General features: G+C 53.0%; 6 protein-coding genes across 6 annotated transcripts; 1 reads left to right on the plus strand and 5 right to left on the minus strand.

Annotated features, from left to right (window-relative positions):
* Positions 1–4: 4 nt before the first annotated feature.
* CPAR01_16617 (NCS1 nucleoside transporter) lies at positions 5–1,980 on the minus strand (the record flags this gene model as incomplete). The annotated part of the gene is made up of 5 exons (XM_060500862.1): positions 5–411; positions 474–1,234; positions 1,291–1,406; positions 1,468–1,522; positions 1,604–1,980. The coding sequence occupies 5 exons, from the start codon at positions 1,978–1,980 to the stop codon at positions 5–7; spliced, it is 1,716 nt and encodes a 571-aa protein (XP_060340377.1).
* A 999-nt stretch (positions 1,981–2,979) lies between these two features.
* Positions 2,980–5,180, minus strand: CPAR01_16618 (uracil-xanthine permease; the record flags this gene model as incomplete). The annotated part of the gene is made up of 8 exons (XM_060500863.1): positions 2,980–3,496; positions 3,549–3,613; positions 3,669–3,852; positions 3,915–4,032; positions 4,094–4,342; positions 4,397–4,504; positions 4,559–4,710; positions 4,768–5,180. The coding sequence occupies 8 exons, from the start codon at positions 5,178–5,180 to the stop codon at positions 2,980–2,982; spliced, it is 1,806 nt and encodes a 601-aa protein (XP_060340378.1).
* A 2,504-nt stretch (positions 5,181–7,684) lies between these two features.
* On the minus strand, positions 7,685–10,736 carry CPAR01_16619 (uncharacterized protein; the record flags this gene model as incomplete). The annotated part of the gene is made up of 7 exons (XM_060500864.1): positions 7,685–8,885; positions 8,941–9,136; positions 9,187–9,323; positions 9,391–9,548; positions 9,602–10,040; positions 10,088–10,436; positions 10,643–10,736. 7 exons carry the CDS (start codon positions 10,734–10,736, stop codon positions 7,685–7,687), a joined length of 2,574 nt encoding a protein of 857 aa, XP_060340379.1.
* A 2,125-nt stretch (positions 10,737–12,861) lies between these two features.
* Positions 12,862–15,394, plus strand: CPAR01_16620 (high-affinity methionine permease; the record flags this gene model as incomplete). The annotated part of the gene is made up of 5 exons (XM_060500865.1): positions 12,862–13,054; positions 13,332–14,098; positions 14,182–14,337; positions 14,401–14,442; positions 14,498–15,394. 5 exons carry the CDS (start codon positions 12,862–12,864, stop codon positions 15,392–15,394), a joined length of 2,055 nt encoding a protein of 684 aa, XP_060340380.1.
* A 201-nt stretch (positions 15,395–15,595) lies between these two features.
* On the minus strand, positions 15,596–16,858 carry CPAR01_16621 (transaldolase; the record flags this gene model as incomplete). Its single annotated transcript, XM_060500866.1, has 5 exons — positions 15,596–15,998; positions 16,076–16,307; positions 16,366–16,474; positions 16,534–16,727; positions 16,804–16,858. 5 exons carry the CDS (start codon positions 16,856–16,858, stop codon positions 15,596–15,598), a joined length of 993 nt encoding a protein of 330 aa, XP_060340381.1.
* A 1,241-nt stretch (positions 16,859–18,099) lies between these two features.
* Positions 18,100–21,672, minus strand: CPAR01_16622 (proteasome/cyclosome; the record flags this gene model as incomplete). Its single annotated transcript, XM_060500867.1, has 3 exons — positions 18,100–18,504; positions 18,557–21,458; positions 21,533–21,672. 3 exons carry the CDS (start codon positions 21,670–21,672, stop codon positions 18,100–18,102), a joined length of 3,447 nt encoding a protein of 1,148 aa, XP_060340382.1.
* Positions 21,673–22,865: the final 1,193 nt, after the last annotated feature.

Consider the following 22,865-nt stretch of genomic DNA (forward strand, 5'->3'; position numbering starts at 1 on the left):
GAATTCACCCAGTTCCTCCGTTAAGGCCTCTCGATTCAGGAGTGTGACGACCATCTCCCGCTGTGGTCAACACCTTCTCGGGCACCTTTGGGTTCTCGATGTCACTACCGTCTCGCGTTCCCTCAATCTCGATTCCGTCTCCCCTGGTCAAGATTGTCTGCTCAACCAAGGTCTCCTTTGCAGGTACAACCCAGCTCAGTGTGGTATACAGGAATATCGAGACGACGAATCCAAAAAGCCAATCAAAGCTGTAGAGATTCTGAGCACCCTCGGAGATCTGGACCGCAGGGTAGCCACTGATTGCCAAAGCCATCCCGGGCAAGTTGGGGGCAACAGGCACAATGAAAGCAACAAATGCCCTCCAGTTACAGCCTGCGATGTATCTATAGCGACCATGAGGGTCGTATAAGTCTAGAAAGAAAACGGGGTGTTAGTATAAGGTGGTCAAGATAAGGAATCGTCACTGGACATACCGGGCAGATCATATCGTTGTTTTTTAACGAGCCAGAAGTCAGCAGCCATGATACCACTCAGGGGAGCGAGGAAGACAGCGTATGCCCCCATGAAGTTCAAGAACGTAGCGGCGCTGGCAAGAATCTTCCACGGGACAATAACCCAGGCACCTATCACAGCAGCGACTATACTGCCCCTTCTAATGTTGATGTAGCGCGGGAACATGACAGTCAGATCGTTGGCTGCGCTGATGCTGTTTGCCGTGACGTTGGTGCCGATCGTTGCAATAAGCCATGCCAGAGCCCCGAAGAAGGCAGCACAGCGTCCTCCTGAGCCATTTCCCAACCAAAGACTGACTATATCGAGCGGGTTCCAAAGGTAATCACCGTCTCCCTGGAAGACTTTCGTGGCCGAAGTGGTAATAATACCCATGGTTCCACACAAGGTGAAAACGATAGGGACAAATATGAGCTGGACGTTTTGAGCGTTCCTGGACTTGCTATAGCGCAAGAAGTCCGGAATATTGATTGCCATCGTGCTCCACTGTCCCGAGACCGACGACATGCAGCTCAGCCAAAGCCAGGCATACTTGGAAGTCCCTGGAGAGAACTCAGGTTGCAACCTGAAGATATCACCCCCGCCACCGGCCTGTTTGACAGCCCATCCCAAGGTCCCTAAAACCACAGCTGGAGTAGCAAGTAACTTGACGTAGAAGAGCGGTCGAAGTTTAGTGGGGTGAATGAGTAACAACGGCAGTTGAATGATCCAGAAGAGGAAGAATCTGGGTCACTTGTCAGTACTCTGATATACAACCATTGCCTCCATGGACAGACTCACGAGCACATTCCCATGGAGGTGATACCCGCCGATTCGGGTAGGGCATTCGGAATCCGTCCGTAAGAGGGAGCCCACGCACTCAGCATGATCGTCACACATACACTCCCGTTGACGCACTATCATTGAAGACTGATGTTAGCATTGGAGTCAGTTGAAGTGATGCGTACGAGTCGATACCTGTACACCCAGCCAGAACATAGCAAGGATGGCTCTGCTGACAATGGCAAAGTATCTGTGATGAAAGTCAGCTTCTATTCCAAGCGCTAAGTATACTACATGACCACTCAAGTATACTTCAACCAAAAGTACATACCTCAAGTAGAACCCAAAGCTACCCGTAGCAATGACACTGAAGGGGACATGTAGACGACTTCCTATAGCTCCATTGAGGACCATTGCTATTGCGATACACGTTGTTCCGACGAACATGATGGGAATCGCCTCTCGCCAGCTGAGTCCGACAGCAAGTATAGATCCGGCAGTCTGTAGAGTTGAGAGGTTCATAAGGTCGGTACTCCAGTACGCCAGGATAGTCCACAACGACCAAGTCCGCATTGGCACCGGCACGGGGTCCATGTCCGGGTTGGTTCGTACGCCTTCTGGCGCAATGGCGCTGGGGTGCTTGGGAAGCTCCCATGCCTCCATCGACGTAAATCGCCGCCTCGCTTCCTGCATATTTATGCCCTTCATCCTGTCGTTGAAGCTGTCCGAGTCCTCACGCAGACCAAAAATACCGTCGCCCTCGCACTCCTAGATTGAAGTTGTGGTCAAAAACGGCCTTCCGAGAAAATTGATGTGTGCCAACAACCTTGTGGGTGCACAATTGCAGCAGACCAAGCCACGCCGAGGAGGAGTGAGACATGGCCACACCTATATAGTCCGAAAGCATCCAGCTTTATGCAAAGCAACTCGTCTACAGATGTGACCTTTCGACCTCTATACGACCTACATTTGCGGGATTCGCTCCGTCCAGCTCCGCATCCTGCAGCCCAAAGAAAACAAGGCCATGTCGCCAATGATTACTTGGTCGGGGTTGACTGTCCAGCCATGCTCTCAAACGATTATCCTGGGCGAGCAAGTCGACCAAGTAAGCCTGATGGCCTGGTCTTTGGGGAAAGACAGATAACGAGGCGACATGGAGGGATGCCAGGCACTCGATCAACAGCGCAGGGGGTAGACGCACCAGAGTGGGATTCGTGTGACCAATTGCCGTCGGCCTTCTTATCAACCCTCAATGTTACTATTCCGCCTGTGCAAAAGAAGACCAATTGACAACCAAAACAATCTAGCGTGGCGTTGTTGAGGCGACAATGCAGCATTCGCATGAGACGTCAGGTATCCGAAGCGTAGCTTTCTGTGGCGTCAAATCGGTTATCACTTATCTACCTTGATGATCTGCTTTATGACACTGAAGTCTTTAAAGCGCGATCTTCTCGCCCATACTTACTGTCAGGTGTTAGTAGTCAGACATAATGCCACCGGATGCTCCAAGCAAGGGGCACAGGAAAGTCTCGTTGCGGTAAGATACGTGGCTTGCACAACAGTGGCTCAGAGTGAATTCGAGACAGTGAGGGCGGGTATTCAAACTTCGTACATGATCAAAAACACATTCAAACACACGAAACCCTCAGCTTTTAATGCAAAATCGCACAACCATCCACGCCATTGAAATCAACACAGCTTTCGACTTCAAGACAGCTTTTCATCACGCTTGCCAGTGGTGTTATGCCCAACGGGCTGAATGTCCTCTGAATCAGCTCCCCGCGCACTCTCCCCACCATTAACGTCCTTTGGAGTAACGATACCAGTGGTGGGGATGACATCATGGCCCTCTGTGTCCTCAATCTCCTCGTCGAGCACAAAGTTGAGGAACATGCAGACGAAGGCTGTGATAGCGAAGCCCGTCTCCATGATGAGTACGATGGCGTCGAGGAACCCCCTTAGGCCGCGGTTGTCACCAGCATACGTAAAGACGTTGTCAAAATACGTAGGAACGAGAGTGGCGCCATAGCCGAGTGTGAGACCAGCGGTCAGGATGAAGCGGTTTCGTCGGTTGAAAGGCACACCCTTTGTGATGATGGCCATACCGGAGACGGCGACAGCCGTGAAGAGGAACGAGGTCATACCTCCAAGCACGGAGGAGGGGATGGCGACAAGCGATGCGGCGAATTTGGCAAAGATGCCCATAATGATGAGGAAGAAGCAACTAGACAAGTGTTAGCCGGGAAGTTCTTGAGAACTGGAATTAGAAAATATACCAGCAGTAGCCGGCGCTGCGGTTAGCACAGCGGGTGAGAGCGATGACTCCGTTGTTTTGAGCAAACTTTCTTCAGTCAGTTTCTAAGTTGTTCAGAGCTGGGCAGACTCCATCAGCTTACAGTTGTCATAGGTGTGATGGTCATTAGGGCCGCAAGAATGCCGTTGATACCATCAGCGAGGACGCCTCCCTGGATACGGGACTCGAAAAGACGGCCCTCAACCTCAAGGCGAGAGACATCACAAGTAGCAGTAATGTCACCAATGGCCTCGGTGGCGCAGATGATATAGACGGCTAACAAAGGCCTGTTGACATGTTTAGCTTCGGTTTTCACATGCTCGCCTATGACTCGAAGTTTGAGGCTTACAAGATGAGCGGCCCGTAAAGGGTGAGTTTAAAGGTGTGCACCCAGATGAAAGAGGCGGCAGGGGCACTGTCGATTCCGGAGCGGTCAAAGTAACCAGTCGCAGCGGCGATGATGCATCCTAGGAGCAGGTCAGCAACAGAGCATATGGGCATGGCGAAAGACGCAGGATTGCTCCTCACCAACAAGGAGACCAATAACAACGGATGTTGACTTCATGATGGGCGCGCCAAATCGCTCGCAGAGAATGATGGTCACGAAGACGGAGAAACCCAAGCCCAAGTACTCGGCGGAGCCCCAAGGGAGGGCATGAGGCGCGGAAATGTTGGGGCACCGGGCGAAGAAGTCGGAAGTCGGGTTGGCACAAGGGCCGGAGCCGCCCATCCAGTTCTGGAAACCAGTCTCGATCAAGTGGATGCCGATGAGCATGACTGAGCACACGTCAGACGCCGTCTCTCACGGGTTTTCACGTTTCGGGGGCTTACCTGTCGGGCCAGTCACGATGGGCGGGAAGATGCGAAGCATCACCTTTGGGGGCATAAAGGAGATGGCAATCTCAATCAGAGCGCAAAGGGCACTAGAGCCGATGATGGCTTCACTCTGTCAGTTGAACAAGCATTGCTTGAAGGTTCAAGGGTAAGACTCACCGCCGTATCCGTCAGGGCACGGGAGCTTGTTTCCCTCCCCATCCATCGGACAGAATCCATTGGCATACATTTGGGAGAGGGCTCCCTGAGCGACCGGGATAATGGCAAAGGAGATACCGACTACAGAGATCAAGCCAGTTCCAATGTAATAGCTACATGGAGGTGTAAGTTGGAATGTCTCACAGTAGGGATGCATTTCTTCTTCTTACGGAGTCTTCAGAATATGGAATCTGGTGATTTGGATCATGGACAACAAGCCGGAGACAATCAAAGCTGTGGAGACAAGATATTGTTGCATCTCCCCAGTGAGATTAGCACCTGCAGCGCCGCTCAGCAGGATAGGCGGCGTGATGATGCCAGCCAACATGGCAAGGGCGTGCTGGAATCCTAGCAACAGGGCCAAGAGCGTAGGCATCCGGTCGTTCAAGCCAAAGAAGGGAGCGGCTTTGCGACTCTTCCTCATAAACGGCAAGTTCGGGGTGAAGAGGAACGCATAGTCGTAGTCGCCGATCAGGCCGTCCTTTGTGAAGAATCTGTTCTTGGTGCTGCGAAGGCGGTCTCCCATTGTCCGCTTGGGAGCTGTCCCAGGGACGATTTGGCTTGGGCCCTGATCTTCATCCATGATGTCGCCGACGTTTTGAGTCGTGCAATCGGCACTTGGTGCTAGCGGTGACTGTAATTGACCAAGACCACGCCGACTTTGCGATTCGAAGAGGAGTCAGACTCGTCGATGATGCAGACAAAACAAGACAAGACAAGACAAGGTAAGGCAAAAGAATTTGACCCGACGGTATCCACGGAATCACCATCCAGAGGCAGGGTTGTGGATCTCTCTTTATATATCAATCTGACTCGATCATTGTTTGCATGGGTGAGATCCTTTTAGTTGATGGTATCGAGCAATTAGCTTCAGCCGCTATCAGTGGGATAAGCGGCTCGGAACGATGTGAATGGCTAGCGATAGTAAAAAAAATGTGTATCCCCCAGAGGAGCGGGCCCGGTTCTGGAGTAGGGTGCCACGGGTGTGTAGCTGCGTAGCTGAGAGACTCGAGAGGGTGCCGTGCCCGGCCGGGGTGCCGGGCGCGCAGAAGATTGACGGTCGAGTCCAGGAATCCAGAGTAGCACCGGCTGTCTTAGGACGTGGTTTGCCAGTAACAAGGGGTGGTGAGAGAGAAAGAGAGTCTGAAGATACATTGCTCTGCTACTGAACTCACAGCTCGTCATCATGTAGATGGCATGTCAAGTCTTGAGAAGCAGAGTGAGGAAATAACTAGGTAGAACACAACTTGGTATCTTGCAAGTGACATGTTTGTTCCGTCATGCCTGATACAGCGACCCAACAGCAGCAATGGCGCTACTGCAGAGGATCCGGAGCACCCATCAGAACCAACGTCGACATCTTCTTTTGGGGGGGGGGGGTGGGAGGGCCTGAGTGTGGGGGAACTCCCCGGCATCGCTCCCGCGTGGCACACCAGGAGAATTCCGCCTTCATCCTCTGAGTGCTCGTTCGGGCACGTCCTACATGGGCCCGGGGAGATCAAGCTACAGAGTAATAGAGAGATGCGGCGAGCTGCGAAGTTCGAAGTGCGACATGCGGCGCCAAAGAGCGGGATGATGGGTCAACTGCCAGCGGCTCGCCTTGTGTGATCTCCGCGGGGGTCCCGACTCTCAGGGCTCTCAGCAGAGCTGTCTTGTCAGTGTCTCATTAATTATCCATTTTTTCTCGGCGGCTGATGATCTCTGTAGGTTCCATCCTGCCGCGAACTTCCCCGACGTAATGCCATGATCGCTGCTCGCCGCCGGCCAGGTCGAGTTGCCGTTTCTACGGCTCATCCTTCTTGACTCCAAACGGTGGCGGAACAAACACGAGCGTGTGGTGCTGTAGAGAAATGCATCATGCCATTGAGAAATTGGCAACTTGGGTGTACCTTGATGACAGTCGTTCGTGGGTAAAGTTGGGAATGGTTCGTGCGCGAATAATGGTCTCCCCCCCTGGTTTATGGATAGTGTCAACTCAACACCTTTGACTCTGACTCTTCAACACGTCAAGAAGCACACGATGCTGCTTTGCCTCAGCTTCAGATACATCGTCTGATGCCTCTTACCCAGGCTTGACCTCTGCCCACCGAAAGGTTGTGGGCAGACATTCTTTTACGCGACACACCTTCTAACGGATGCCAATCCAGAGCCCCTCTCCCCCCAAAGAGCCCCAAAGAAGCAAACCAACTGCTTAGATCCGGACTGGCGTGAAGATAAGAGCTGACCAGGCCACCCAGGCACCCCAGAGAAGCGCACACCAAGTCTCCGTAGAGATAAGAAAGCACCCCAATCGAGTCAAGGAGGGAATCCCGGGAGATAGAGGCGTCGACACCCGCGACACAGCGCCTATCTCATTGGCTTAGTCTGCTGCCGAGACTCGGAGATGCAGCTCTTCGGCACGGCTGGGCGGGATGAAGAATTGCAATAGACGCGTCGCTCTCTGCTAGAAACAGCAAAGACACCAGAGAGCTTCTGTCTGCCATCGGCGGGCTCCGACAGCAAGGGAGAACCCCCATAAAGGGTCTCGCCGAAGAGACCTTAGGAAGCTCACCAGTGAGTCTGAGGTTATCTCCGGTTCGGAAAGCTGAACCATCACTGATTCCCGGCTCTCCTTATCCATGACTTATCCGACTTTACTCAAATGTCGCCCTTGATAACAAAAAAACCTAATTTGGTTTGTTTTATTCAAGTAAGCTGAAGGGATAATGAGCTATCAAAGTGTTTCAGACATCTGAATGGAAAGGCCATTCTCGCAAACGCGCGTGGGGCTATCCAATACTAGTCGTTGACGAAAAGTAGAGATGGTCTCCCGGCTGACGAAGGCTGGAGCACGTCCTCCGCCTGATCATCTCTCTATGACTTGGCGAATATCCTCTTCCAGATCTCCCTTTTCTTATTGTCCGACTAGAAACACGCAGGCGCATCGTTCGCTTTATTATCGCCGCCGACGCCGTAACACCAAAAGAACTAGATCACGATCTAAAGATGCCGCGATAAAAACTACTTAACTTAGGCACATCCTCAACCCAGTCGTACACACACAGCTCAACCGCATTATCCTTTGATCGAAATCTCTTCCAGCAGCTGTCATCGATAGTCGTCTCTCATCCCACGAACCACGTCCTGCTGCGATTCGAATCGCACCCGATGATATTCGTTCAACTGCTGCCGGCCAGATTCCCGGACAAACCCTAGCAGCCCCTTGTGTTTATCCTTGAGACACTTGCTCAGTTCGGCTTCTGTTTTCGCGCTGCACTGGCATATGTTCGGTGTGCCTCCAAACTTTGCCCTATCTTGGGAAGTCGGGAACATGATGCTGATGCGTCGGACGTCCTTCCAGACAGCAGCAGCATAGTCCTTCTCCCCTCGCCGCCCCAGTGCCAACTTGGCCAGATTCCAGTCCATGTCGTCGTCTCGGCTTTCGTATCTTCGCACTGATAGCTCGGTGTTGCCTCGGTTCTGCTCAATGGCAGCAATCTGACACGATGATCCGTCTCTTCCTGACCGGCGGCAATTGCACCGGTCTGGGTTGACATCGGTGTCTTCGTCAATGTCAATGGTTACCAATGCTCGCTTTCCTGTCTGCATATTCTGCGTGAACAGCACCAGCATTGGCTTTGGAGGGCGCCTGTGGACAGTCCCAGTCGTGTGCCCCCCTATCGTTACAGTCATGGTGTGCGCGTCGCTTCCGCTAGAACTATGGTTCGATGGTGATGTCGTCGCCGAGTAGTTGCTTGAAACGCTGAAGGTCCGGTCAGGTCGGCTGTAGACTGTTGATACGGATGGTGTCCTTGACTGCCATGAACCCGGAAGCAGGGATGAAGACCGAGGGCTCGCAGGTGATGTCGATAACGTTGCCTGCCGATTAGCATTGGGTGGCGATGCTGTTGTTGTTTGTGTGCTACCCGATCCTACTGGCCGTCTCGGTATCATCATGGGAGCCCGAACTCCAAATGGACCGGCGATTGTTGGCGGTGATGGCATTGAACGACTCTGTGATGCGCCTACGGCCGGTGGACCGCTGTTACCCCACATAGACACAGTCTCGGTAGGACTGGTGGTGAATGGGTTTGCGGTGTTCCATACGCTGCGGAGGGTACTCTGTCTTGATGTGCTAGATGGAGAAATCACCCCTGACTGGGATGGTGACGTGCTCTGCTCGAGCGTTGCCTCGTTATTCGTAACGAGCTGTCCATCGAGTTGCTTTGGAACCCACAACTGTACACATGCTCCCTCGACAATCGGATCTCCTCTTCCAGACACAACAAAGCTAACCATAGCCTTGTACCTATCGGTGTTGTTAGCTGTTGGCATCCTTCAGTGTGTGGGTCTATGATACTTACTGGCTATAACTATCAAACGCCTTGAAACCAGTCACAGCTTGTTGGAACTTGGCAGCATCTTTCAACTGCGTGAAAGCCAGCTTGGCAATCCGTTCATCCTTGCGCAAGATCATGTCCCATGCGCCGAAAGAGTTAGATGGCACTGCATAAAGAGGATTTAGTATGACAGTCGTGATGTCGAAATCGATGGTCTCGGCTATTCATTGTCAACAACTCGACGATGCTTTTTGGCTGGAGCATCCATACCTTGACGACGTGCAGTCCTGCTCGATCCCCCTAATTCAACGCCCGAAATGTTTATCCTGAAGCGTTTGCCATCAGCGCCCATTCGGCGAAGCAGCTGAAGCTTCCTCTCAACGTTGGAAGTGGCGCCCTGTAATGGTCTGACGCGAAACTGATATTAGTTACCGCCCACATTATGTCAAGGCCTGGTCTACGGACAGAACTTACGCATCCATGACCTCTTCCATGAGAGCATCCCTCGTCACCACGTCCACAAGCTGAGCAAGCTCCTTTTCAGGCCATATGTCAAACATCTCAGGTATCAAACCTGCTAGACTTGGTGCCATGAGCTCTTGCTTAAATCGATCGCATTGCGATGCAAGACCCTAGCACAGGTCAGTACTATTCAAGGTAGCATGAGATTGAAGGCTCGACTTACGTCTTCCAGCTCCTGGATGTAGGAGGGCCAATGGGATAAGGTCCGGCCCTGCTGAGTGAGTTCGTTCGAACGACGAATCCGTCTCATCAGCCAGACACACTTCAAAAGGCTGATATATTGCCCTAACTCGGGAACCTTATTCTCCACCAGGATACCGGCAGTAAACCCGATGGTGGACTTGTGGTAATGAATAACGAAAGCATCTGCAATTTCCTGGAGACTTGGTTCAAAAGCCTCATCCGGTCTGTCAGCCGCCCACGCTCGCAGAAATCCATCCTCAATATCTGGAGGCACATCAAAGTGAAGAGATTCCCGGTGAACCTGTTGAGCGAGGGCCTGTTCCATATCAGGCACGAGAATTCCCATGAAGCGACGTAAGTCAAGGTGCATAGCATTCATACGACCGGCGAGGTCTTCATGGATCCGACAAAGAAGGTCGCTGGCTCTGTTAGTGCTCTGAAACGGATGGGATCAGGTAGAACTGACATTTCAAAAGGCTTCAGCACATGAAGAACCTTGGAATTATGTAAGGCTATGCGCGCTCGCAGACGATCTGCCGCCGGCGCTACGAGAACATTCCATTCGATATTTCTCAGTGGGCCGCTGCTGAGGCGGTAGCGATGGTTGTTCTCTATCAGAGTGCAGCATTCTGTCAATGTCTCGTGATAGTCGCCTATGATCTCGTTGAGTGACGACCGATCCCAACGCAATGGCTCAAGCTTGAACGCTGTTTCCTGGTGAAATGACTGGCCGGCTTTGTCTACCACGCGGCCGAGGATGTCAAGGTTCTCGGCCAATCCTCTAACATCGCGACCGAACTCTGCGTATTGTCGGGCTGCGATCACCGTAAGTCAGTGCTGACTTCTGTATTTATAGGTTTTTTTGAGTTGAGCTATGGCTTGTGTTTGAAGGGCGCCAACAATCTCCAGAGAAATACCAGATACATAAGATATTCTCAAATAGAGCTCTACATGTTGTGGATGGCATGGCGATGAGAGTGGCAGCCCTAGAGAGTGATATTCATTGCGCCGAGGAACTCACTGGCGTTGAAGTCATTATCCCAACCGAACTTGTACACGTCCCACGCGAGCTTGCTGAAGTTGATGACATCTCCCAACTGAATTGGCCCTGCCATTGGGTAACGAGGCAAGGGGCAGGTAGTTCTTCTGTGAAATGCGCCTTATAAGATGATTGGTATTGAAAGGGCGATGGTGTCAATACGTGCGAGGAAGACGACTAATGGAAATTCCCCAAACCGGGCTTCACCAAGAGGGCTGAGATGCGAAGCAGATGAGGGGAACGAAGGCAGATTTGAAGTAAAGCCCAACCGCAGGGTGGGAGCACACGACAGAGTAACCTTAGACGCCACCGAGCTGCAGGCATGTCACAGAGATGAGAGCGAGCCGCCCCAAGGAACGCAGGGGTGGGCAGTAGGACAAGGAACGAGCATATGGAATAAGCACAAGTGGAAGCAGCGACAACCCTCCAGCCGGACAGCGAAAGAGGCACGGGAGGCGGGCGTGGAAGAAGATAGTGAGGCTAGCAGCGACGACATGGGCATATCTGTGTTTGCTGCCTCGGACCAACCCGAGTCTGTGTTCGGCAGCCCAGACAGCTCTACCTAAATCGACACCGAGAGAAAGAAAGGATGGAGCGGGCATCCATGCAGGCAGCAGGGGAGAATGACCTCCTCTGACCTACTCGTGTGGCTCTCTCAAATAGTCTTGCTTGGCCTACAAGTCGGCTGTCTCTCGTCCTCGAAGTGTGACTGCGCGCGTCGACTGTGGCAGCACCGAGCAGCCGAGCACAAACCTGGGCTGTCGTCTCCTAGCAGCCATCTCTACCCAGTCAAGCGATAGCAGCTCGAGTCGAGTTTACTCCGTAGTGAGTGAAAGAGACTCCCGGATGGCCTGGAAGCCATATACGTCTCACCTCCTACGCATCCATTAAGAGCAAGCTCACCCTGTTCTCATGCGCGGATTTCCTCCGCACATGGAAACCGGGGGGTCTTATTCAGAAAGGGAGGGAAAGAAAAGGCTGTCACGCGGTCTCAGTTACCCGAGACACCCCTACGATGATATCCAATCCCGTCAATCGGGGCTGGACCCTCCAGCTGCTGGGTGGTATGCATGTCTGCGGCGGAAGTGGAAGATTGCGAGATAAGCTATTGAACTGTGCGGTCGTGCCACTCACATCTCGAAGTATTTAAGATGAACTAATCGGACAGAAGCCTATCCTTGATAAAGTCATCAACCCCGCAAACTTGGGGTCTTCACAGTCGTCTGCTCCCCTCTTGGTGATGAACCATTTAGTCAGTTCCGGACACTCTTGATCGTGACTTGCTGGAGGCTTCACTGCCAAGCCTGGATATTGAAATGTCTTATTGCACTATACTTGCTGTCATGCCCAGATGTAAATGGAAGCAATCTGAACTTGTTGAGCGAGTATCAGTTAGGGCTAGTGTTTGGGTATGCTTAAGAGAATACCGGGCGAGGCTTTAAGTGAATACGCTTATATACCCTTGACTAATAACGATGATCAGCACTCAGCCCATGCGTGCAATGCATGTGGCGGTGGCAGTGAGCTATACAGATTGACGGCTTCGAGGTAGGTAGTATAACTTCCCGACGTGCCAACCTCGGTGTAAGACTCAGAAGGGGGTGTCACCTTGAGTTTTCCCGGGACTCTTCCCATTCGTGCTCGCTTCGCTAGACCTATCATCGCTCGAGTACTAAGACTAAATCACCCACTAGATCGGGCACAACTTGGCAGCTGTGTAGTCGCCAGAGTCTTGGTAATAAGGTAAGACGTCGTTGAGACCTCTTGTGTCTAAGTTGCCAAGATGCGCGCAAAGGAAGACCTCAGGTATGCCTTGCGAGGCATATTTCTGGACGAGGCTGTCGTGGCACGAGTGACTCGACCAGCCCCCGTCCTAGGATGTGGCTGCCTCGGCATGCATGCGAGCCGCTATCAACCCATGGCCAAGTCTGCCTGTTTGTCTTTCTGTAGTGCGCGCCCCAGCTACGTGCTGTTTCTAGATTACGCCCGACATGCATGCCAGCAGCTCGTCACACACACGCACCTAAGTCGAGCCGAGAGAAGTGTGCCATACATAATGTGAAGACACCCATGGCGGGCCTACCTGTCATGTATCTTGTGAAAGCGAGCGATACGAACATTGCGTTGATCTCCTGCTACGGAGCGACCGCAAGGCTTGGACTCCAAACTTGCATTCTTTTCAAATCAACACGGTTTCGAAAATGAACGACTTTCCCAGCTCCATTGGTTTCTACCAAGAGCCACGGGGTGCTGAAGAGGCTTCAGTCCACAGTGATATTGACGAGGTGATTGACCCCATCAGTGACGGCAATGGCATCGTCACGCATGCTCCAAAGGAGGGCTTCCGACTAGGATACTTCGACGTAGCCTGTCTAGTCATCAACCGTATGATTGGTGAGTAGTTTGATTCTTTACCTATAGATGAAAGGGTTTCTCAAAACCGAAATGATTGATTCACTCCGGCCCTTGGCCCTCTCAAGCGGCGCATGCGTTGATGTTTCTGTACATGTGGGAAATTCTGCTCACTGTGCTCCCCCCTTTCCCTCATTGTTTTCACGGTTTCTTGTCTTTATTACCAGAAACACCATGAGGAGGTAATCATTGTAAATAACAACTCGTCTTCAACTTCCCTTCCAGAGCAATGGAGCGCTAAGTTAGATGGTTAATCTAGGAACTGGTATCTTCATGTCCCCACAAAGAGTAATGCGAGGCACACGAAGTGTTGGTGCAACGCTACTCTTCTGGTTGGCCGGGATAATCTATTGTCTTTGCGGAACTCATGTGTACATTGAGTATGGCTTGAACGTGCCCAGATATCTGATCAATGGGCACGATCACAGCGTCCCGCGAAGCGGTGGTGACCTCGTCTACTTACAATACGTTTTCCGCAAGCCAGCCTACCGGAAGAACACTTTGCTCTTGTCGACTTGTATATTTGGCATCAGCTTTATCATTCTGGGTAACATGGCGGGCAACAGCATTCACTTTTCCATGCGACTTCTCGAAGCCGCTGGCATATCGGAACCAGGAAACGGCCTTGTTCGCGGCATCGCCCTTGCCGTAGCTACATTCTCTTGTGGAATCCATGCTTTCTCTAGGCGCGGGGGAATCTTGCTCAACAATATCCTCGCAGTCGTCAAAATCATGATCATGCTTCTAATCATTGTAGCGACGATTGTCGTTGGTGCAGGAGGATTCCCAGGTGCCAAGAACGTCTTTGGTGAAAACACTTCACCCAAGAATTCTTTCAAAAACGCGTCAAACGACGCCAACAGCTACGCGCAAGCGTTTCTCGCCATCATATTCAGCTTCTCCGGCTTCGAGCAGCCCAACTATGTCCTTGGGGAGATTAGTAGGCCGAAGAAGAAGTTTCCTATCGCCATGGGTGCCGGTGTTGGCACCGTTGTGACGCTTTACCTTGCAGTGAATATTTGCTATGTGGGTTCCTTTGCTCGGCTCTTGGCTCCATCCTACAGTCGGAATCGGAAGCGGGGAAGAAGGTTTTGCTGACTTCGAGATAGATGGTCGTTGTCCCAAAAGAGGACCAAATCAACGAAAATGTTGCACAAAAGTTCTTCGAACTAACATTTGGGACACTTGGCTCAGCTAGCGATACCGGGGCCCGGATCTTCAACGCCTTTCTTGCCATCTCATCCTTGGGTAACATCATCGTCATGGTCAGTTAATTGTCACCCTGAGCATCTACGCCGTGTACGTCCACTAATATGACGTTTTCACAGACATACACAGCCGCCAGAGTTAAACAGGAGATTGCGAAAGAAGTGAGTGAAGCCTCGATGTTGGATGTACGAGAGGGACCAAACTCACACCGACCAGGGAATGCTTCCGTGGCCTAAGTTCTTTGCACAAAACACGGATATGAGTATCGGTCGTGTACTGCGCTGGTTCCAGAGGAAGGGATGGTTCTCATCGGTTCTTCGACTGAAGTGGCTTTCGCCAGAGCATCACAGCGAGAAAACCCCCGTCGGAGCCTTGCTTCTCCATTTCGTCAGCTGTACTATCCTGATATTCGCGACCTACAATATGAGACCGAAAGATGCCTACACCCTGCTTACATCCCTGAGCGCCTATGTCATTAATGCCTTCATCGGGACATTCTTGGGGCTGGGCATTCTCATCTTGCGGTTCCGCGGACCTCCGACTACCCTTAGCGACGACGACGCTTCGACATTTGGGAAAAACCCGCCGCCGTTGCCGCGTACTTGGGCCGAGATGACCGGAAAGCGTTTCCGTCCCTTTCTGTCCGTCTTTTGCGCATTCGTATACATGTGCGGTGGGCTTTACCCGGTGATCACCAACTGGGTTCCTCCTTCGAAGTACCTATCTACGCAGCTGAATCCCTGGTGGGTGATTCCCACGGTCTCATGGATCATCATCGGTCTAGGGGTTGCTTGGTTCATCGGCTTTGTTCTTGTCGCTCGTTATATCGAGAGGAAGGACCATAGAGTATTTGTGGTGGAGAAGAAGCCGGAATTCGAGCAGGCAGATAGAAGCGGCCGCGGCTCGACGGAAATTGGGCCCGATCTCATACAGGTCCACGAGACTGTCTATCTTAGCTGGGTTGGTAGGGAAGCGCTTCGTGCCCGGCGTCCGGTGTTTGACGACTCCAGACAAACTAATGCCGACATGAGGGAAACACCAGTGTCCCCTTTCGCCGCTACTGACTTTGCTGCATTCATGCAGCAATCGCCAGGAAGAGAAGGGCATTGGTGATGGCGTAGACAGGGTGGTGTTTGGTATCCTGGCCTGAGAGGAAGACTGAGGAAGAAAAGGGAACAGAGGTTTGTTGGGTTCGTACTAATGATAGACGGTATGTCTACGTAGCATCAAATTACCCAAGTCCTTTGATTAACGATCGTTGTGTCTACGCTTTGAATCTGCAAGCAGTGACTCTATATTGTAGCAAGCCTTCATCTATAAATAGCTTCGCGCCAGCTCCTCTAGGCTCTGTTGCTTCTCGGAGAAGATATTGATGGCCTGGATAAGCTTCTCCTCATACCTGCCGTTGCCGCTACGAGTAAAAGCAAATCGCCACTCGCTCTCGTCTATCAAGGCAGCCTGGAAGTCCTTGATCCAGCGCTCGTCTGGCCCGTCTGCGAAATAGCCACCGACCTTCTCCGTCCAAGTTGAGGACGGCGCTGCCGCAAGAGCCCGGAGGAGCGGCGGCGAGACGGTGACGTGCTGAATGCCGGCCAACTGCATCACCTCAGGAACGGTGGTCAGACTAGCTGCCAGGACCTGGGTCTTGGCCTTTGTCTCGACATAGTAAGCCTGCGCCTGTCTGCAGAAGTTGAAAGCCTTGTTCTCGTCCACATAACTAAGGGCGCCCAACGGTCAGTCATTCGATCCTGCTCAGATCGCCGTGTCTAAGGCCGTATTTGAGATGGTTCTTACCCTGGGACGAAGTGAACCTTTAGTTCGTTCACATACGGCGCAATGTAGGTGCAGCCGGCATGGGCAGCCAGGGCCGCTTGCTCCATGCAAAACATGGTCGTCGCCAATGTGGCAATTCCCTTATTCTCGAGGATCCTGCAAGCAGCAATGCCCTCGTAGGTGGACGGAATCTTAATACAGACACGGTTCACGTCCAATGTGGGCTCCACCTTCTTGAAGGTCTCAACAATTCCTAGGAAGCAGGGCAGCGCGGTTAGCTCTGATCGTTGCAGGCCTATATGGCAACATACTTTCGGCATTCTTGACAGTTTTCTCGACCGAATAGGACCAGTCTGTGTTGGTCTGAATGTGGAAATATCCTGTCAAATACGGGATGAACTTGAGTGATAGTCTGACCATCTACAAATATGTCAGCGATGGTGGATGCCGTTATCAAGAGCTTCGCCGAACCAAGGTACCATGATCTCGACTGCGAGAAGAATCGGGTCAATGTCTGGCCAGGCCGCGTGAGCCCAGCCCTGAGCATCCTGTACGGAGTCCCGGATGAGTTGCTCGTGGTATAGCTTGCCATCTGCGGTGGTCTTGGTGAGCTCGCCATAGGCGATTGCCTGGTTGGAGGTGTGATCGACAAAGGGACCCAGCTCTTTGGCAACTAAAGCAAGGTCAGAACCGAGCACATTGGGGTTGTCATGATGGAAGGTTCTCGCCTTCAACGTCAAGAGTATCACAGTCGACTCGGCTCACGGACCTCAGCGTGTCTAACAGGGAGTTAGATTGTGCCATGACGGGTCGTAATAGCTGCGTGTGGGCAATATCAATGCAAGGCAATGTACGGCGGTAATGCAAAGGCAGCAAATCGGAGGAAGCTATCAAAGCTGGAAGATAATTTAGGATGTCGACTTGCTTTAACGCGAGGCAGTCAGCTGGCCCGAAAGGATGTGTTCCCAAAGAGACGAAGTGTTGAGAAGGAATCGTGGGGGAAGCAGAAGGTGTGTTGAGACTTATTCAGTCACGGCGAGATCTCTCTTCTCCCGCCGGCTTCAGCTACGGACGGGAACCACTTGCGTTGGAGGCTAGAACACGCGGAAGAGTGCCTTGAGGTGGGAGGGTCTAGGTATTGGTCTCTCTTAGCTAAGGTAAGAGGAGTTCGGAGGAAGACCGGACACCCCGCATTGCTCTCCCCACGGTGTTGCGGGAGTGAGGAGCTTCAGTATGGTCCACGAAGCTCGAACCCCGAACAAGGGGCCGCGGGCAGTGTACATGCCAGTAGAAGAGATCGTGAGGAAGCGTTCCGTATACCGCTCCTGATCTCCTGATCTCCTGATCTCCTGACCTCATGATACGGGGAAGCGCAAGCGAGCCTGAAACACGTCTCCCTGCGTGGCCACCAGAAGTTTGCAGATAGCTATCGGCTTGGCTGTGCCTTAAGAGCAGAAGAAGCGGGCTTCCTTCCTGCGTAAACCGGAAGGGAAACGTACCAAGCAAAGGAGTGTGTCACTGTCAAGTACCTAGGGTAACCAACTACCTTAATTACTCCCAGCTTGACGATGTAAGAGGGGAAACGTGGGGTTCCCCACAAGGTTTCCGCGAGTCGTCTGCGTTGCTGCTGGCTGCATCTACTGCCAGGTGTACAGACAAAATAGCTTGCAGGTGTTGCTTTAGGAAACCCGAAGCGCCATGTGCGAAGACATAGCTACACCTCGACAGCTTACTGTCACCATAGGAGACTGGCTACAATCATTTTTTGATCCTCATATTCTATACGTCAAGACGTTCCAATATTGCCTGCGATCCTTTACTCTGTCGCATAGAGCGTTCACGGGTCTACGCGCATTTAAGAAGCAACCTTTACGAATGACTCGATTGTTACACTATTGTACAGCCTGGCAAAGTCTCTTTGCCCCCGACTGTCCTTGGCAGAATGGCAGTCGACTAGCTCTACGCCGCCCCCATTCTATTCTCTAAACACCGTTATGGTCTCAAACCCAGAGTCACAAATACTGGTGGTTCGCTTGCGAGAATGGCTACTCCTCGTCATCTTCCTCCTCATTGTCCGTGAAGTATTCAAACTCTCGTGGGACGTCCGCCTCTTCATCTCCCTCGCCGTCCTCGTCCACTGCCGTGAGCACTCCTGCTGCTGCAGCCGCCCCTCCTTCATCAGTCGCGCCTACAAGGTCACCTCTTCTTTGCCGACCCAGGAGCTCGCTAAGCTCATTCAGCGAGCGAAGATCGCCACCAGCACCTGCTCTGAGGGCCTGCGAGATTATGTTCTGCTGTTGGCGCGGCGTCAAGCCCGCAGATGATCCGCCTGCGTTGCTTTGGCCGGCCACTGGGGCCTTTTCTGTTGTCACCTTCTTCAACTTCTCTTCGATGAGCGTCTTCTCCTCGTCAGGCTGCGTGTCCTGTAGAAGCAGAGGTCCTCCGGTAGGCTAATGAGAGTTAGTAAAACACTCTGCAGTCGAGGGGTTAGAACTACTCTACCTTCTTGACCGGCTTGTATCGTCCGGCGGGGAAGCTGATGAACTTCAGCTGGCCCGGAAGCACGCGCGACAGGTTCTCCATATCGTAACCGACCTTCTCCTTCTCTGCCTTCTTCTTGGTGTCGGCGGGAGCAACAGATGCCTCTTTCTCTCCACCGTCACCATCCTTCTTTTCCTTGGTCTCTTCCTTCTTTTCGTCCACGTCCATCTTGTCGGACACCGTTGGCTTGGCAGAGTCAATGTCCATGCTCTCACGACGCTGGGCACGCTCCTTCTTCTGAGCTCTGCGCTTGGCCTGAGCAGTTGTTGACAGAACGGCTGTGGCGACCATGGTAGGGCCTTCCTCAGCCTTGACCTCTTGCTCCGGCGGGTAATCGAAGAGGCTGGGACGGGTGGCGCAATGGAACTTGAAGTTGGGAATCTCGAGTTCGTGGTCGAGACCGATGATGGAGGTGGGTGAGAAAGCGAGCGAAAGGAAGTGGGTGAACGGGAACCAGTACCAGTACTGGGTGAAGACGGCCATACCAACGATGCCGGCCATGTTGAGGTTCCCAGTCTGGGTCTGGAGGCCAATCGTGCAGTTGCGACCACCCGCATCGATAATACCCAGCGCAAGCGACGCGCCGAACTTGGTCATGGCGTCCTCATGGCGATCGCCGACAACCTTCTTCAGAGTCTTGCGAATGGAAGCGACCTTGGGATTCATGACTTCGTTCTGCTGAATCATGATCATGGCCAGAGAGATGAGCGCACCCTGACGGACAAAGTCGGTGGGATCCTTCATCATAGGCTCGAGCAAGTCGATGGCCTCATCCAGGCCGGTGCCAGCACAAGAAATGCCCAGCGCCATGGCAGATCCGTAACGCACGTGAGGGTTGTACGACTCAGAGAGCAACTCGACCATGCGAGGGACGCTGCCAGGCTTACGGAAGAGAATGAAGCCCAAGCTCATGACGGCGACACGGCGTACATCATCGTTGACGTCGCTAACGGCAGTATGAAGCAGCTTGCGAATAGCCTTGTTGCTGCCAGTACCGCAGTAGGCGAGAGCAACAGTCATAATACCGCCATATCTTAAGGTAGGATCAGGGTCGTTGAGTAGGCCCTCGATCATGGCGTCGGCACCTTCTTGGCGGCCAAACATGATCAACGCCATGCCAATAGCGAGACCACGAACAATCTTCTCGTGTGTCGTCTCGTGGGCGTAGGTAATCATGTCTTCCAAGGCTCGCACGTTGCCAGTGCCGAGCATAATGAGACCCATGGCAAGGCCAACGGCCTCGCCGTTGAGAGCAGAGTCGGTGAAAAGAACCGTGCGCAGGTTGTCGAAAATCTCCTCAGAGCCAGTTGCCATGCCTGCAATACCCAGACCCAAGGCACCACCATGCTGGATAACTTCCTCCTCGGCGGATGTGAACTGGGTCTTGAGATAGTCAAGAGCGTCGGCGCCGTGGTTGGCGTGAATCAGACCGTAGGCGTAGAGAGCGCCACCTTGGCTAAAAATGGAGCCGCTGCTCAAGCCGCTCTGGCGAGGGAGGTAGGGCTCGAGAAGCTTGCGGGATTGCGTAAGGTTGCCGCGGTGGATGACACCCAAAGCTGCAGTCGCGGTGAACTTAGACCAGTTGACAGCCTTGCCAAGCCATTCGAGGTTGTCGCGGAAGAACTTGTCGTTGGTGGTGCCCTGGTTCATGAAAGCGTTGCAGAAGGTGACGGCTGTGTGGAAGATGGAGTTGCGACCCTCCAAGCTATCACGGACCTTGTTAAGAATGCTCAGGTCGGTGCGGTTGTTGCGGTAGAGAAATTCGAGGTTCAGCTGAATGGTCTTGCTGCCGTCCAAAATTGACCGAATGTTCTGGTAAACCTTGGAAAGCTCCTCCGACAGCTCCTCCTCTGAGGACTCTTGGTTCTCGATCAATGGCTCTTCCTCAGTGGCGTCGCTCTCGGCAGCCTTGCTAGGCTCTCCTGACGGCAGCGAGCTGATGATCTTGCCCAAAAACTCCTGAGTGCCATTGTCGTACAGATCAAAAGCGATCTGGTAGGCACTGGCGATTGAATTCCGGTCGCCGCTCGTGATGAGCTGCTTCAGCATGCGCGAAGCCTCCTCGTTGGAGCTCAGGTAAACAACACACTTGGCGATGGCGAAGTAGTCTGGGTTCGGAATGTCGTTGAGAAGGTCGAGGATCAAACGCAGAATCTCAGTGCGGAAGCTTCGCTCCTGAACAACGTCCATGCAGATGCCCAATGCATACTCCATGAGCTCCTCGGCGGGGCCCTGGCCATCCGACGACTTGGACTTTGAATGCTTCTCGTCATCGGCGGCGCGCTTGATGACTCGGCGCAGAACCTCCAAGTTCTTGGCTTCGACGGCAATACCAATGACCTGGCGATATCTGCCATCCTTGAGGCAAGCCTCGAACAGACGCTCGATAATACGTTGCAGAGCAATCTGAGTCGCCTGATCGTTGATTGGGGCGATGGATGCGGAGCGGCCTTCCTTGACGGGTTGGAATGTGGGATCGAGAATGGTGTTGTCGGTCGAAACTCGGGAGAGGAGAGACTTGGAGGGGAGGGTCGTCTGGGAGAATGGGGTCGTAGGGGAGATCAAGGCAGACCCATCAGCAGCACCGCTAGCAAACGTAGTAGCCAGAGCGGGGAGCGAGGTATCGTTTTGGGGTGACTCGGGAGCAGTGTGCTTTGCGGAAGAGGCAGCAATGTACTGGTCGATGCACTTTGAAATGATGGTATCCTCGAATTCGCCGGGAGCGTCGAGCTTAAAGAGGTCGCCAGCGGCGAGCGCAAATGTCATACTCTCATTGTAGGCCTGGAGGTGGTAGTAGACCTTGGCGAGAACGAGGGCGGCGAGCTGTCGTTGAGGGAAGGAGTCGTCTTCGTAGAGAGCCTCACTACATCGAGGTGATTAGCTGGATCTAAACAAGGCGAGTAGACGGAGTGTGGCGAGGAAAGGAATAGAGCTCACATTTGACTCAGGGCTCCAGCGACCTCGGTCCAGACAGTGTCGATGTCATCATTGAGAGTCTGGAGGGCGAAGACCTTGAGATCATGCTCCTCGTCGGCTAGGAAGCCCAGGACTCCGGTTGCTGAGACCAGGCCAGGCATTGCGAGAGGTGGCCAGGAAGACGGAGCTGAAGAGAGCTGCGGGGTACGATGATGGACGACAGAGATGGGTTCGAATAAAGTGCGGCCGGAATGGACAGGATGGTATCGCACGGAGCGGTTTGGTGGGATGGAGTTGGATTCGGGGTTGGTGGTGATGGGAGCTTCGAAGGAAGCGTTGAAGATGGAGAGAAGGACGTCGAAAGCAAAGGCGCGAATGCAGCCAGAGTCTCAGGGCACGACACTACGCACTGCTAAGGTAAGGCAAGGGAACGCATCCACGTCAGGCAAGTCTGCCTACCAGTACCTTCCTATGGATACCTCCTCGCCTTGCCGACTCAGGTCGCAGGTACGTACCTTCCTTTGGAAAGCTGGGCAGGCGTGCCAGGTAAAAATGGGTCAGCAAGCCTGAGGTATTACGCCTTAGGTAAGCGAGCAGAAGGTCAAAGCCGCACCCGGATTTCTCTGTCTGTTTGCGTGCGCCGTGCACCGAGTTGCTCTGCAGTCGGGAGCTATGATGCTGAGGTAAGCCAGCCGGTTAACCCGTACCCTGAGTGCCAGACCATTTTGAGGTGCTTAGGTAAGGTAAGGTCAGATAAGGTAGGCAGCCCCCAGCTGGCCCCGGATCATCACTTTTTCCCGTGGTGGTCACCTCATAGGTCTCCTCCTCCGGGCACCGTTCCAACTTTCAGCAAGACACAAAGGTGGAGCCGGGGCACGGGAGTGCGACACCAGAGCCGGCCAAAAGACCTGGACAGGGGGGAGGACAAGTGTGTCATTTCCAGATTGGAGGGAGGACAGAAAATAAAATAAAAATCCCCGACAGGTCGACACGTCGATGGCCCAGGGCCGCCGGGCCAGGTTGTGAGGCCGGGCTCAAGCAGCGCACCGTGGCCGTGGCTTTGCCTTGTAAGTACCTTACTGCGTATGTACGACTACTCCGTACACCATCTAATAGCTGCCCTGTCCTTCTAACGACATTGCTCCGTACTCGTACCTATGTGAGGTCCGGGCCGGGTTTCTGACGAGGCTGTCTGTCCACTTGCTCGCCCAGCTTGTGCTACCTAGGTTTGCTCAAGGTTTGCTCCAATAGCTCTCCTGTCAGCTTGAGCTTGAAGCTCTCTGTTGGGAAGCTCCCAGCTATGTCAGGTTGCTTACACGGCTTGTTTGCAGTCCATCTGTACTGGTTGTAGCTC

The sequence above is a fragment of the Colletotrichum paranaense genome, assembly GCF_030867605.1.
Source record: "Colletotrichum paranaense strain IMI 384185 chromosome Unknown Scaffold_27.1, whole genome shotgun sequence".
Taxonomy (NCBI): domain Eukaryota; kingdom Fungi; phylum Ascomycota; class Sordariomycetes; order Glomerellales; family Glomerellaceae; genus Colletotrichum; species Colletotrichum paranaense.